At 46.5% G+C, this 12,736-nt stretch overlaps 1 protein-coding gene across 8 annotated transcripts in view; it reads left to right on the forward strand.

Annotated features, from left to right (window-relative positions):
• The first annotated feature begins 5,144 nt into the window (after positions 1-5,144).
• The window catches only part of ZFYVE16 (zinc finger FYVE-type containing 16), a 53,679-nt gene continuing 46,087 nt past the window's right edge, over positions 5,145-12,736 (forward strand). For 2 of the 8 annotated variants that reach the window (XM_032769550.2, XM_032769549.2), the window contains exon 1: positions 6,859-7,355. In XM_032769550.2, the coding sequence (XP_032625441.2) occupies positions 7,245-7,355 (111 nt within the window). In that variant the 5' untranslated portion in view covers positions 6,859-7,244. Of the gene's footprint in view, positions 5,574-5,602; positions 5,694-6,858; positions 7,356-11,224; positions 11,433-11,869; positions 11,912-12,736 lie in introns of those variants that run through there. The other 6 variants (XM_075067039.1, XM_075067036.1, XM_032769548.2 and 3 more) reach the window with 6 other exon arrangements.

The following is a 12,736-nucleotide window of genomic DNA, read 5'->3' on the forward strand; positions in this document are numbered from 1 at the left end:
CCAGCGCATACACAATGGCGTAACATTCCTTTTCGCTGATTGACCAGAGGCTTTCCCTCTCAGACGGTTTTTTGCTGAGAAACACAACAGGGTGGAATTATTGATTTGGTTCTTCCTGCATTAAGACTGCTCCCACACCATGCTCGCATGCATCTGTAATTACTAGGAACGGTTTGTTAAAGCCTGGGACCCTTAGCAAAGGGTCAGACATGAATGTCGCTTTAAGCTGATTAAAGGCCTTCTGACACACTTCAGTCCACTGAACTGCATTTGGCTGTTTCTTTTTGGTTAGGTCTGTCAGTGGGGTAGCGATTTGGCTGTAGTGCAATACAAATGGCCTGTAATATCTGAGACTAAGAAGGATTGGACCTGTTTCTTTGACTTTGGGACAGGCCACTTTTGGATAGCTTCCACTTTGTCTTGTAGGGGTTGATAGTTCCTTGACCCACCTGGTGTTCAAGATAAGTTACTCTGTTTACGCCTATTTGACACTTCTTAGCCTTAACAGTTAGTCCTGCCTCCCTTATGCGCTCAAAGACTTTTTGGAGATGCTCCAGGTGTTCTGCCCATGAATTTGAAAAAATGGCCAAATCGTCAACACAGGCAACTACATATTCTCCCAATTCTGTTGGGAGACCATCTACAAGTTTTTGGAAGGTGCTGGGTGCATTTCGCAGCCTGAAAGAGAGCACATTAAATTCACACAGCCTGACATGGGTGATGAAGGCTGACGTTTCCTTGGCGGATTCATCTAGTGGTACCTGCCAGTACCCCTTGGTTAAGTCTAAGGTAGTTTCTCCAATAGCTAGTCTGTGCGTGGCACTGGATAATTGTCTGGGCGAGTTACAGCATTTACCTTACAGTAGTCCACGCAAAAATGTATCCCCCCATCTGGTTTGGGAACTAGAACCACTTGAGATGCCCATGCACTGTCAGAGGGGCGGATTACACCCATCTGTAGAATATCCTGGATTTCCCATTTTATAGGAGTTTTAACTTGAGGAGACACCCGGTAAGGTTGGGCTCTAATTGGATGAGCATTACCTGTGTCAATGGAGTGGTGTGCCCATTCAGTCCGTCCGGGGGTGGCTGAGAACATCGGTGTGTAGCTAGTGCACAGCTTCTTGATCTTCTGTCGCTGCATATGCCCAAGGCTCCTGGAGAGGTTCATCTCTTCCACGCCACCATTACTTTTTTCTTCGTAGTAGACACCTTCAGGCCACCTAGCATCATCTCCTCCCTGGGCTATAAACTGACACACCTTTAATTCCTTGGATCGAGTAGAAGAGCTGAGAGGTGGTGGGTTTGCTTTGTGCTGCCGTCCAACCTCTCTGGAGGCTTTCATCTGCTTTCTGCTTGGCCTGGAACTGTTCCCTTGATGCTGGAGATATCAGTTCCTCATTGGATTGTGGACTTGCGCTTGATCCTTCTGGAAGCGATGTTGGGGATGGATCTGTTTCTGTTGACTGTGAACCGCTCTCCACTGGTGCACTATGTTGGGGTTCAGGCTCCGGCTAAGCCTCTTGCATACTTTTATCTGATGCTGCCAGTGCAGGCTCGGTGGTGCCCTCTGGTGCTGGGGTTGCAGACAGGGTTGCAGCTGCTGGATTCAGTGCTGGCAATGGTTCTGGTGCTGGTTGCTTCGCCAGTTCCAGTTCTGGGACTGTCTCTGGCTGGGTCTCTGTGATTGGATCGACTACTGCTGTTGCAGACATTGGCATGGGGTCCGGTTCCACCACCTCAGTCTGAGTCTCTGGTAACACGGACTGGGCCCTTGTAGAAGTTTCAAGAACAGTGTTAGGTGTGACAGCTTGTTTAGCCTGGCTGCGGGTGACCATTCCCATCCTCTTGGCTAGCTTCACATGACTGGCCAAGTTTTCCCCCAGCAGCATGGGAATGGGATAGTCATCATATACTGCATAAGTCCACAATCCTAACCAGCTCTTGTACTGGACAGGCAACTTGGCTGTAGGGAAGTCAAAGGAGTTTTACTTGAAGGGTTGAATTGTCACTTGGACCTCTGGGTTGATTAAGTTGGGGTCCACTAAGGATTGGTAGATAGCTGACACTTGTGCTCCAGTGTCCCTTCATGCTGTAACTTTTTCCCCATGCACACTCACAGTTTTCCTTCGCTTTGAGGGTACATGGGAGGTATCTGGGCTGAGGACCTTTGGTGTGACCCTGGTGCTATGAACTGTATCTGTTGGGGTTCTTGGGGCAGCTGGCCATTACAGCTCTAACTCCATCTCCAAGCGTTTCCAAAGAGGGATTTTAGAGTACTGTATACAAAAAGGTCATTACCCTTCCCTTTATATTTATGACAGCATAATATGCAGAAAATAAGACATAAGTAAATGAGGGCATCCATTTAATATTTTGTTATTAAATGGATGGAGTCATTTACTTATGTCTTATTTACTGCATATTACACAAATCCTGCTCTGATGATAGAATTATTAATTTTCTCATGGGCTTTTCCATGGTGCTCATTGTAACGGATATGGGAATATCCTGCAATGTCTTTGGAAAAATCTCATTGCACTAAATTAATGTATTATTGTGTGCTGGGATTGTATGTAACCTCTCCAGGGGAGAGATGTGATGTGAGGCCTGGGATTTCAAAAGACTATATTAAAAATGTGCCAGACAAGTATGGACTTATGGGACAATAAGTGTGAAGTGGATCTCCTGGAGAATCCCTAGGGAAAGGTGAATGCAAATTACTCAGCTCCAGTTGTGCAAACACCCAGCCTTTGAAGCTACTGAGTGAGGAGAGGGTCTTTGATGATTACCTGTTACACAAGGCCAAGATCAAAACTATACAAAGAAACAGGTTATGCCTTTGTTCTGCTCAGGATCTAAGACAGAGATATATCTGTAACACAGAGAAAACCCAATTGTGGGTTTTGAAGGATTAAAACCTACCAGCACAGGTGCTGACTTTCCAAAGTGCTGGGTGGTGCTCGATGCCTGGCTCTGCCCAAGGCCCTGCCCCTACTCTACTCCCAGGGCCGCCCAGAGGATTCAGGGGGTCTGGGGCAAAGCAATTTTAGGAGGCACTTCCATAAAAAAAAGTTGCAATACTATAAAATACTATATTCTCGAGGAGGGCCCTGCAGAGCCCGGGGCAAATTACCCCCCAAGGGCGGCCCTGCCTATTCCTTCCCCCAAAGCCCCACCCCGCCTCTTCCCACCCAGTTCTGCCCCCTTCCCCAACCACGCTGTGTCCTTGCTCCTTCCCCCTTTCCCCTGGAGCCTCCTGCATGCCTTGAAACAGCTGATTGTGGCAGGTGGGAGCTGTGGGGAGGGAGGGCAAGGCGCTGATCTGCAACCCCATCCCACCCTGAGCACTGGCTTCACACTCCCACTGGCCAGGAACCATGCCAATGGGAGCTGGGGGGCGGTGCCAGCAGGCAAGAACAGCCTGTGGAGCCTCCTGCCACCCCACCCCCCCACCTAGGAGCTGGATCTGCTCCTGACAGCTTCTGGGGCGCAGTACAGAACCAGGACAGGCAGGGAAGCCTACCTTAACCTCCATGCACTGCTGACCGGGAGCCGCCTGAGGTAAACCCATGCCCCAACTCCCTGCCCTGAGCCTCCCCAAACCTGGAGCCCCCTCCTACATCCAAAACCTTCGTCCCTGGCCCCAGCCCAGAGCCTGTAACCCCTCCTACACTCCAACCCCCTGCCTCAACCCGCAGCCCCCTCCTGCACTCCGAATCCCTCAGCCCCACCCCCAGCCTGGACCCCAAATCCCTCATCTCCAGCCCCACCCCAGAGCCTGCATCCCAGCCCAGAGCCCATACTCCCTCCCACACATAGGCGCCAACTTTTCCTGTCACCGATGGGTGCTTGACCCCCACAACTCCACCTTTCCCCCACCCCATTCCAACCCCTTCCCCAAAGTTCCCACCCCAACTCTGCCCCCTCCCTGCCCGTTAGACCTCTTCCCCAAATCTCCACTGGCCCTGCCTGTTCTGCAAGTTCCCCCTCCTCCCAGTGCTTGCCGGCTCGAAACAGCTGTTTTGCGGCAGCAAGTGCTGAGAGCTAGGGGGAGAAGCAGCGAAGGGGCACTCAATGGAGGAGGCAGAGGTGAGCTGGGGCGGTGCGGGGAGCTGCCAGAGGGTGCAGAGCACCCACCAATTTTTCCCCGTGGGTGCTCCAACCCCCAGAGCACCTACGGAGTCGGCGCCTACGCTCCCACACACCAACCCCCAGCCTCAACCCGCAGCCCCCTCCCACATTTCAAATCCCTCAACTCCACCCTCCAGCCCCTTCTAGGGTGATCAGATAGCAAGTGTGAAAAATTGGGACGGGGGTGGTGGTGGTAATAGGAGCCAATATAAAAAAAAAAAGCCTCAAATATCAGGACTGTCCCTATAAAGTCGGGACATCTATTCACCCTAGCCCCTTCCTGCATCCCAACTCCCTCCCCCCAGCCCAGAGCCTGCACCCTCAGCTGGAGCCCTCACCCTCTCCTGCAGCACAACCCTCTACCCCAGCCCAGTGAAAGTGAGTGAGGGTGGGAGAGAGCAGTGAGTGGGGATGGGGCCTCTAGGGAAGGGACAGGGCTAGGGTGTTCGGTTTTGTGCCATTAGAAAGTTGGCAACCATATATTCACACAAGGGGAACAAAATAAGGGTGCACAGACAACTTTAATTCTAGCAATCAGGGGCAGCTCCAGGCATCAGCACGCCAAGCACATGCCTGAGGCAGCAAGCAGGGGGCGCTCTGCTGGTCACTGTGAAGGGTGGCATGCCTGCGGAGGGTCCGCTGGTCCCGCAGACCTCCCGCAGGTTGCCACTGAATCCCCAGGACCAGGGACCTCCAGCAGGCAAGCTACCGAAGGCAGCCTGCCTGCCATGCTTGGGGCGGCAAAATACCTAGAGCCACCCCTGTCGGCAATTCCTAACATCTGAGTGTTTTGTTTTTGCAATCTGGAGTCCTTTAACGTAGATTTTGGTGCATAATTTAGACTGAAACTGCTGCAACCTGAGGAGGTTGGACAAGAACTGAGGGCTTCTTTTCACACAAAACTTGTACTGACATTTTGTCCACTAAGGTAGCGAAACCGGTGCTGACTGCAGTGTAGACACACTGAAATCAGTCACTAAACAGATTAATGCTATTTTAACTAAACGGGTGTGAGATCTGGGTGTGAGATCTGCGCGGGGACCCGCCTGGAGCCAGCTACCGGCCAGCAGCAAATTTGGACCTGAAGGATGATTTTACTATTGGATTCCAGCCGTTCAGCTTTCCAGCTCTTCAGCGCCTCCTGTGCCCTCAGGGCGGGGTGGGGCTAGATCTCTGGACGCCGCCTTGCTCCATGCAGCAGGAGGCTCTCGAGGAACTCACCCCCAGCTGCCAAGACGCCCCACAAGTACAGTGCAGGATTCTGCGCAGGCGCAGAAAGGAATTTCCAAGGAATGGCCGCAGCCTCCGTCGGACCAAGGAGAACTAAGCTCTGCGCATGCGCGGAGAAAGCTGAGCGAGTCCCGTGAAAACGCAAACAAGCGGCTGAGCAGTGGCGGGTGTCGCCGTCCCGGAGCCAGCGGGGAAGGGGCGTCTATGAGGTGAGCGAGGTGGCGCCTAAGGGAGGCGGGATCCGGCCCCTTGCCCCGAGGCGCGACGAAGAAGCCCATCGCGGAGTCACGCCGCGTCCGTGGGCCGAGCACCCTCTTCGGGGCGGCGGGGTCAGTGCCCGCCGCCCCCCCAGCGGAGTGAGGAGACGGGAGTTCCGCCCCCTTCCGCCCGGGATGAGGAGGGTATTGGGGGGCAGGGTTAGTTCCTGGCGTGAGCGGGGTATGGGGGGGGGGAGGGGAGGGTGGTTGATCTACCCACCTGCCCGAGATTAGGGGTCCCTGGAATCTGATGGTGGAGGATTTGGGGGCGAGGCTCTTCGCAAACCACTGTGCTTCTGTTGTTGGGCTTGCAGAAGGCCCTGGAAAGCTGTCCCAATCGGTGGGCGCCCCTGGGATTCATTGTCCCTTTCTGGTGTGTGCCGCTTTCCATCCCTAGCTTAACCAAGTCCTCCCGCCCTGCCCCACAGCTCTTCCTTCCTCCTTTGTGGAGACTCTTCAATGTTCCCAGTACAGGGAGACCCCTGACTGCTGCGGGATCACAGTATAACGTTTCCTGCTCTTTCTTCTCTCTGTCTCCTCTGAGTCTCAGCTGGCTTCTCTTTCATACTGTATTTAGAAACTAACTTTTTGTCCAGTGAGGGTGTAAAATGAGTGATCTCTGAACACATTTAACTTCTTTTGGCTGTTCCTTTTGCAGACCATAGTTTCTTCTAGTCTCTGCCATGGTATTTCTTATAGTTTAGTAACAAAGACTTATGAGTAGTCATGGAAATCATCTGTATAGCTTGCTAGATGTGCAAGGTATTTTATAAATTGGAAAGAGACATTTTAGAAATGTAGAAAGAGACTTTCTGCCTTTGAAAATCTGTGGGTGGGGTGGAGTAAAATGGGTTGACAAATGCAACACCAGCCTTAAATATTGGCAACTGGTACTTTGTTTGCAGATCGTTATTGTGGAGACCAGCTGTTTTTTTTAGACATCTTTAATTTGGATTGAAGCAATTTGCACTCCACAGGTACTATGTAATATACGTGATTACTCTCAAGACCTCAGGTTATTGAATTGTGCTTACTGCCATACCATAGAAAGCAGAACATTGTTTTCAGTTACTTTATTGGAGCAGTATAAACTGATGTTTTGCTTTATTTTGATTGGTTTGCTCAAAATAGACTAGTGAGTACAGTTGACCCACAACTGAATGATTTAGTTAACAATGTATATGTGAAGCAGCCTTAGCTTGTGGAGCACGAGTGGCACAAGTATTTTTTTAGTCTATAAAAATCATATTATCTTAAAATTAAGGCTACGTTTTAGTCATGAGTATTTTTAGTAAAAGTCTAGGACAAAAATTCACAGCCCGTGACCTGTCCATGACTTGTACTATATACCCCTAACTAAAACTTGGGTTGGGGGGCTACAGGTGCTCTGAGGTGTGGTCTGGGGGTGCTGTATGTGCTAGGTGTGTGGCTTGGTGGGGGGACAGCGGTGTGTGGCCTGGGACTCCTGCTGGCACTGAGTGGGGAGGGCTGGCAGGCTCCCTACCTGGCTTTGTGTGTCCCTGCAGCTCTTAAGGGGAGAGAAGGCCAGGGAGGCTGCGGGTGCTGCCCTCACCACAAGGTCTGGCTCCGCATCTCTCATTGACCAGGATTCACACGCAGCCAATGGGAGTTGCGGTGGTGGTGCCTGGAAGCAGGGACAGCAAGCGCAGGGCCCCTTGGCCCCTCTGCCTAGGTCAGGAACTGCAGGGACATGCTGGCCACTCCCTCCCCCAGGTAAGTTTTTTTTGTATGATGATTATTTTCTACTACATTAAATTGACGGCTAGTCCTAAAATGTTGGGGTAAGTTTAAAACAATGAGACTATGAGTTTAAGGTTTTATGGTGGGTTTGTTTCCAAGCAGACCAAATGTTTACATAGAAAAGTGGAATGCACTTTTAGTTATTTACATTAGCAAACACCCTTATCTCCCATATGTACCATTACTGTTACATTAATTTAGAGAATAAACAGGCCCAAGGAATGAAAGATGTTAGCATAAACCAATCACTGCTCAACATTAAACAGTTTTAAACAAGGTTCAGCGTTTGGTTTAGAGAGACATCAGCCTGCTTAGTACCATGGTGCAAATACAATTAAAAATTCTTGTAACCGTTTATTAAAGATACAGAAAAGAAGGAAAAGCAGTTAAAGGATTTGGAATGTAAGGTATGAAGGCTTGCTTTTAACAACATCCCATCTTGCCTTTCCTTTTAACTGAAGAGAGTTTTTAGAAGGAAAAAGTCCCTAGTTTGACCGTTTTTAGATCAGTGGTTCTCAAAGCCAGTCCACTGCTTGTTCAGGGAAAGCCCTGGCAGGCCTGGCCAGTTTGTTTACCTGCTGCTTCTGCAGGTTCGGCCAGTCGCGGCTCTCACTGGCCGTGGTTCACTGCTCCAGGCCAATGGGGGTTGCGGGAAGCGGCGTGGGCTGAGGGAAGTGCTGGCCATACCTGCCAGTCCACAGGTTAACAAACCGGCTTGGCCCCCCAGGGGCTTTTCCTGAACAAGCAGCAGACCGGATTTGAGAACCACTGTTTTAGATGTCAGTATATATGCTTAAAAACTGTGTCTCTTTGAGGAAAAGATAAGTTAGTTGAAATAACAGCAACAACAACAGCTCCAGTTATGTTTTGAGCTCATTTCCTTTAAGACAAAACACAACCAACTCACAAGAGGACAGGAAAGACCAGCAGAAGTAGAAAATACAGCTTCTCTCTCTGGTGTTGACTCTCATTTGCAACATCACTACTGGAAAAAAAAAAACAGGCACAGCCCTGGCAAACTGCCCAATGCTGATATGAGTTTAGGGCAGTGCGTTTAGTTGCCTTTTTCTGGTCACAGCAGTGTTGCAAAATATACAGTCTTGGCCAGCTAATATAGACTCTTAGTAAACAGAAGGAAAAAGGAGGAGGTTAGTAAATTGGGAAGGAGAAGAAAACACAAATGGGTAGGGAGTTTGACAATGTCTCACATCCCAGGTGGTGATTGGGATTCAGCCAGAGCCAGCAGAGATAGGGATGTCATCTGGATCCCTCTCTGGCCTAATCTGGTGAAGACATCTCTCAGTAGGATAACAAAGGCCCTGGAGATGATGGGGATGGCAGCCTGATCATGAAGCTTACTTCAATAGCCAGCTTTTCTCCCCACAGTTTTTCTCTAAAGATTCCAAAAGGGGAGTGATTGGTGGAGTAGCTTGTCTTCTCATTATTTTGTCCACCAGTTAGGCTTAATTTCTGACACACCAAATTTTGATTCACTGATTTCTGATCCCAGGCTGCTTTTTTTTAACCACATGTGATCTTAACATAAGTTAACATGAGTTGTATCAGTAGGCCTTTTTTTCTTGGATTCATTCAGTGTTTGTCTCCCTTTCATACATTTTCCCTTTAACTTTTGTTGTTGACATTTTATAAACTTTTGCTCACTGCTTACAGCTATGCTCAGTGTTAGGGTAAATTTGTAGGCCCAATTATAATAGTGCTCAACCTACAAAATGAATAGATTATAGAATGATAGATAACTGGAAAAAAGACCCGTTTGGTAAATATTTCCTTGGAAACATTCGTGATCAGCCTCTTTTTTTTTTTTTTTTTTTTTTAAAGGGGTTCCTACTTATTTATCCTTGGGTGACAGTCAACTCCTGCAGCAGAATAACTGCAAAGTCCTTGTGAGTCAGTAGGCTAGACGTAGGCCATACAGTCTTTAACTGTGTAAAACATCTTTTACTCCTGGGAGAGTAAAAGTTAAAAAAAAAATTAAAATTGTGTGCATAATATTTAAAAATTCTGCAAAATTCTGCGTATTTTATTTGTCAAAACACATTATAATCATGCTAGTTTCAATTATTTTTTAATTTATTTAAAATACACCTCTACCTTGATATAACACGACCCAATATAACACAAATTTGGATATAACGCGGTAAAGCAGTGCTCTGAGGGGGCGGGACTGCGCACTCCAGTGGATCAAGCCAAGTTCAGTATAACACAGTTTCATCTATAACGTGAAGATTTTTTTTTGGCTCCTGAGAACAACATTATATCGAGGTAGAGGTGTACCTCTAAGCAAATATGTCTGTAACAATGCAGATAACAAAAAAGATCCAGGAAATGTTTTTGGACTCCTTACTAGGCATATTAATACAGAACTTTGAGTAATAATTCATGTAAACTCCAATACAGAAACATAATGGACCATTCAAAGTGAAGTGGCCTGTTAACACTTCTGTAATCACATGACTAAAAAGGGGATTAGTGGGTTACAAATCTGATTCTGCCAGAACAGCAGATGCAAAACCTGCATTCATTATCTCCACTGCTACAATGATCAGCACACTGCATGACACATCTTTTCAGATTCGTGCCAACATGTGGTGTACCTCATCCACCCAATGCACTAAATGCCCCAGTAACAGCTATGTGGATGAAACCAGATGATCATTATACTCTTGAAAGAACTCTCACAGGAAATGATTAAAAACAAAACACCAGATCATCTGTGGGTAAACACTTCTCACAGATTGATTGATGATGCTATCTGACCTTTCAGTCCTCATCCTTAAAGGAAAACTGCACACTTTGAAAAGATGAGCCTGGAACCTTAAATTTATAATTTTGCGAGACACTAAAAATCATGGTGTTAATAAACATTGGATTTATGGCTTATTCCAACAATCTGTAACCCACTAACCCTCCTTTTTGTCCTTTGACTGCAGTGATGTTAATGGGCCACTTCACCTTGAATGGTCCCTTAGAATATGTGTTAACTACTTTTGCTAAACTATCTGTTCAACCTTGTATTTATCTGTGACAACTGAGTACCTTACCCAGACCTGAAGAAGAGCTCTGTAGCATCAAAAGCTTCCCTCTTTTATGAAGAGAAGTTGGTCCAATAAAAGATATTACCTCACCCATCTTGTGAGAGACTGCCATCTGTAGGTTACGACTTCCAACCTTCCAGTTCACAAATATTTAACACCCCCCTCTTCACTCTTGAGGTGGTGGCACATGCTCAGTGACAGACAACTGAGAGTATGTATACACTGCTATAAAAGACCTCCGACTGGCTTGAGTCAACTGACTCAGGCTTGCAGGGAGAGGGGAGACTGTGAGGCTATAAAATTACTGTGTAGATGTTCAGGCTTGAGCTGGAGTCAGGCTCTGAATCTCTGCAAGAGGGGAGCGTCTTAGAGCCTGGGCTTCAGTCCAAGTCTGAATGGTTATATTACAATTTTATAGTCCGAAAGCCCAAGCCCTGGTGCTGTGGGTTTTTTTTATTGCACTATAGACGTACCTTGAGTTTTGCTTGAACTGCTACAACCCAATGTGCAATCCCTATTGTATGAAACTTTTTGCTTTGAAAAGTGGCATCATGCTAGTGTTCAAGCAACGTACTGTGAAAGCACTACCTTTTGAACGGATATCAAATGTCATAGAGCAGAATGGTGCTATATGTTCTCTCAGACTTTTTAATATAGACTCTTGAAGGACCAAAGAAGAGATTTTTCATAACCTTCAAATAGTATACAAGTTTTTTGAAATAATTTACAGGCATAAATATGGTACCTTAATAAAAATAAAATGTTGTTGAAAAAAATAACCCTCTAAGGCATCTTTATCCTCTAATTGCTGAATACACAAATGTAAAATAATGATTGGAAGTCAGTATTGGAATCCAGTTTCTAAGTGTGTGCTAACATGAAACCGTAAGCATTTATGAAGAACCTAAAATATCAGACTTTCTTTTTACCCTGAAATTGAACGCCCTGTCTATCCATCTGTGTTCATGTGCTCCCATACCATTCATTCACCTTGGTAAATAAAATGTAAGGATCTTGCTCTTGAGAAGCAGATTTCATTTTTTTTCAAAATACTTCTTGTCTCCTCTGAACAGTCAGGAGGAGCCTTCACCATCCTTGTCCTAAACAAAAAGTCCTCTTGTGCCTAGGTGCCCTGTTCATTATGAACTTAAAAAACAAACAAACTTGTGAAGGTTGTTTTTTTGTTTTTAAAGAAGAATAAAAATACAAATAATTCATACAGTGTCTTGTGGTTGCTTACCATAAACAGTCAGGCAATTGTTATGGGTGCTATAAAAGTAAAATTCTTTTGTCATGAAATATTGCTACCACTAACTACATCACTAGGAAATGCCACAAACTGACATAGTTGTAGTATGTGATCATATAACCACCTCTTGGCTGAAAGGTGCCATCTCTTTGGTACTGACAGCACTACATTTATTTTTTCAGGAGGGGAAATGAGGGAGGGAAAAAAAATCCCTGATTCAAAAGGTAGGGGAAATTTACATATTCAGAATGTAGTTATTTTAGTTAGATTTTGGGCACTGGAGTTAATGCTCCCTCTCTTCTTAAGACGTTATGGGATTGATCGGGATAGTGAGGGCCTCAGACTTATTTCTCATCTTAAAAACATCTCCAGCCATATAGCTCCACCCCTTACCCCTGCATCCTCTTGCCCAATGTCATGCAGGGAGTTGAGTATTGGCTTAAAGGAAAGAGCACCCAATACTTAATTGCCAGCACAACTTTCTGCAACAGTTGGGTTTTCTTTGGAGGACTGTCGTCTATAAAGTGACCACCGTATTTTTCAAAAACTGGGGTGCTTTTAGAAGCAGCTACAGAAAAAAGTTGTGGGGAAATTAGGAGAGAATTTTGTTTGACCTAAAGATAAAATTGGGAGACAGGCAGCCTAAACAGCCGGGGCTGGCCCTGGTGAATTTCTGTTCTTCTAGCATACTTGAGTTGGTTATTGCCTCACTTTGCACCCACCTTTTCTGTTAAGTAAATTTTTACTTATCTCCATTCTATGTTCTTTTCTTCTGTTTATTTTTCTCTCTTCAGTCTATTTTCTCAAGTCTTTTCTTGTCTGTCATCTCCTTTGTTGTGCGCTCGTCTTCCCTCCCTCCAAGTTTCTAGTCTCTTACCTCACCCTCTTTTATTCCTTTATTACCTTGTATTCTCAATTCCCGATTTCTCTATTACTATCCCCAGTTTCATCTTGGGTCTCCTCCGTCCCCTCCAAAAACTTTCATCCATTTCTTTCCCAGTCACAAACCACACATGATTTTCTTCTGCATGCTCTGACAATCTTTCTCT

Source organism: Chelonoidis abingdonii, chromosome 6, assembly GCF_003597395.2.
Source record: "Chelonoidis abingdonii isolate Lonesome George chromosome 6, CheloAbing_2.0, whole genome shotgun sequence".
NCBI classification, from domain to species: Eukaryota; Metazoa; Chordata; order Testudines; family Testudinidae; genus Chelonoidis; species Chelonoidis abingdonii.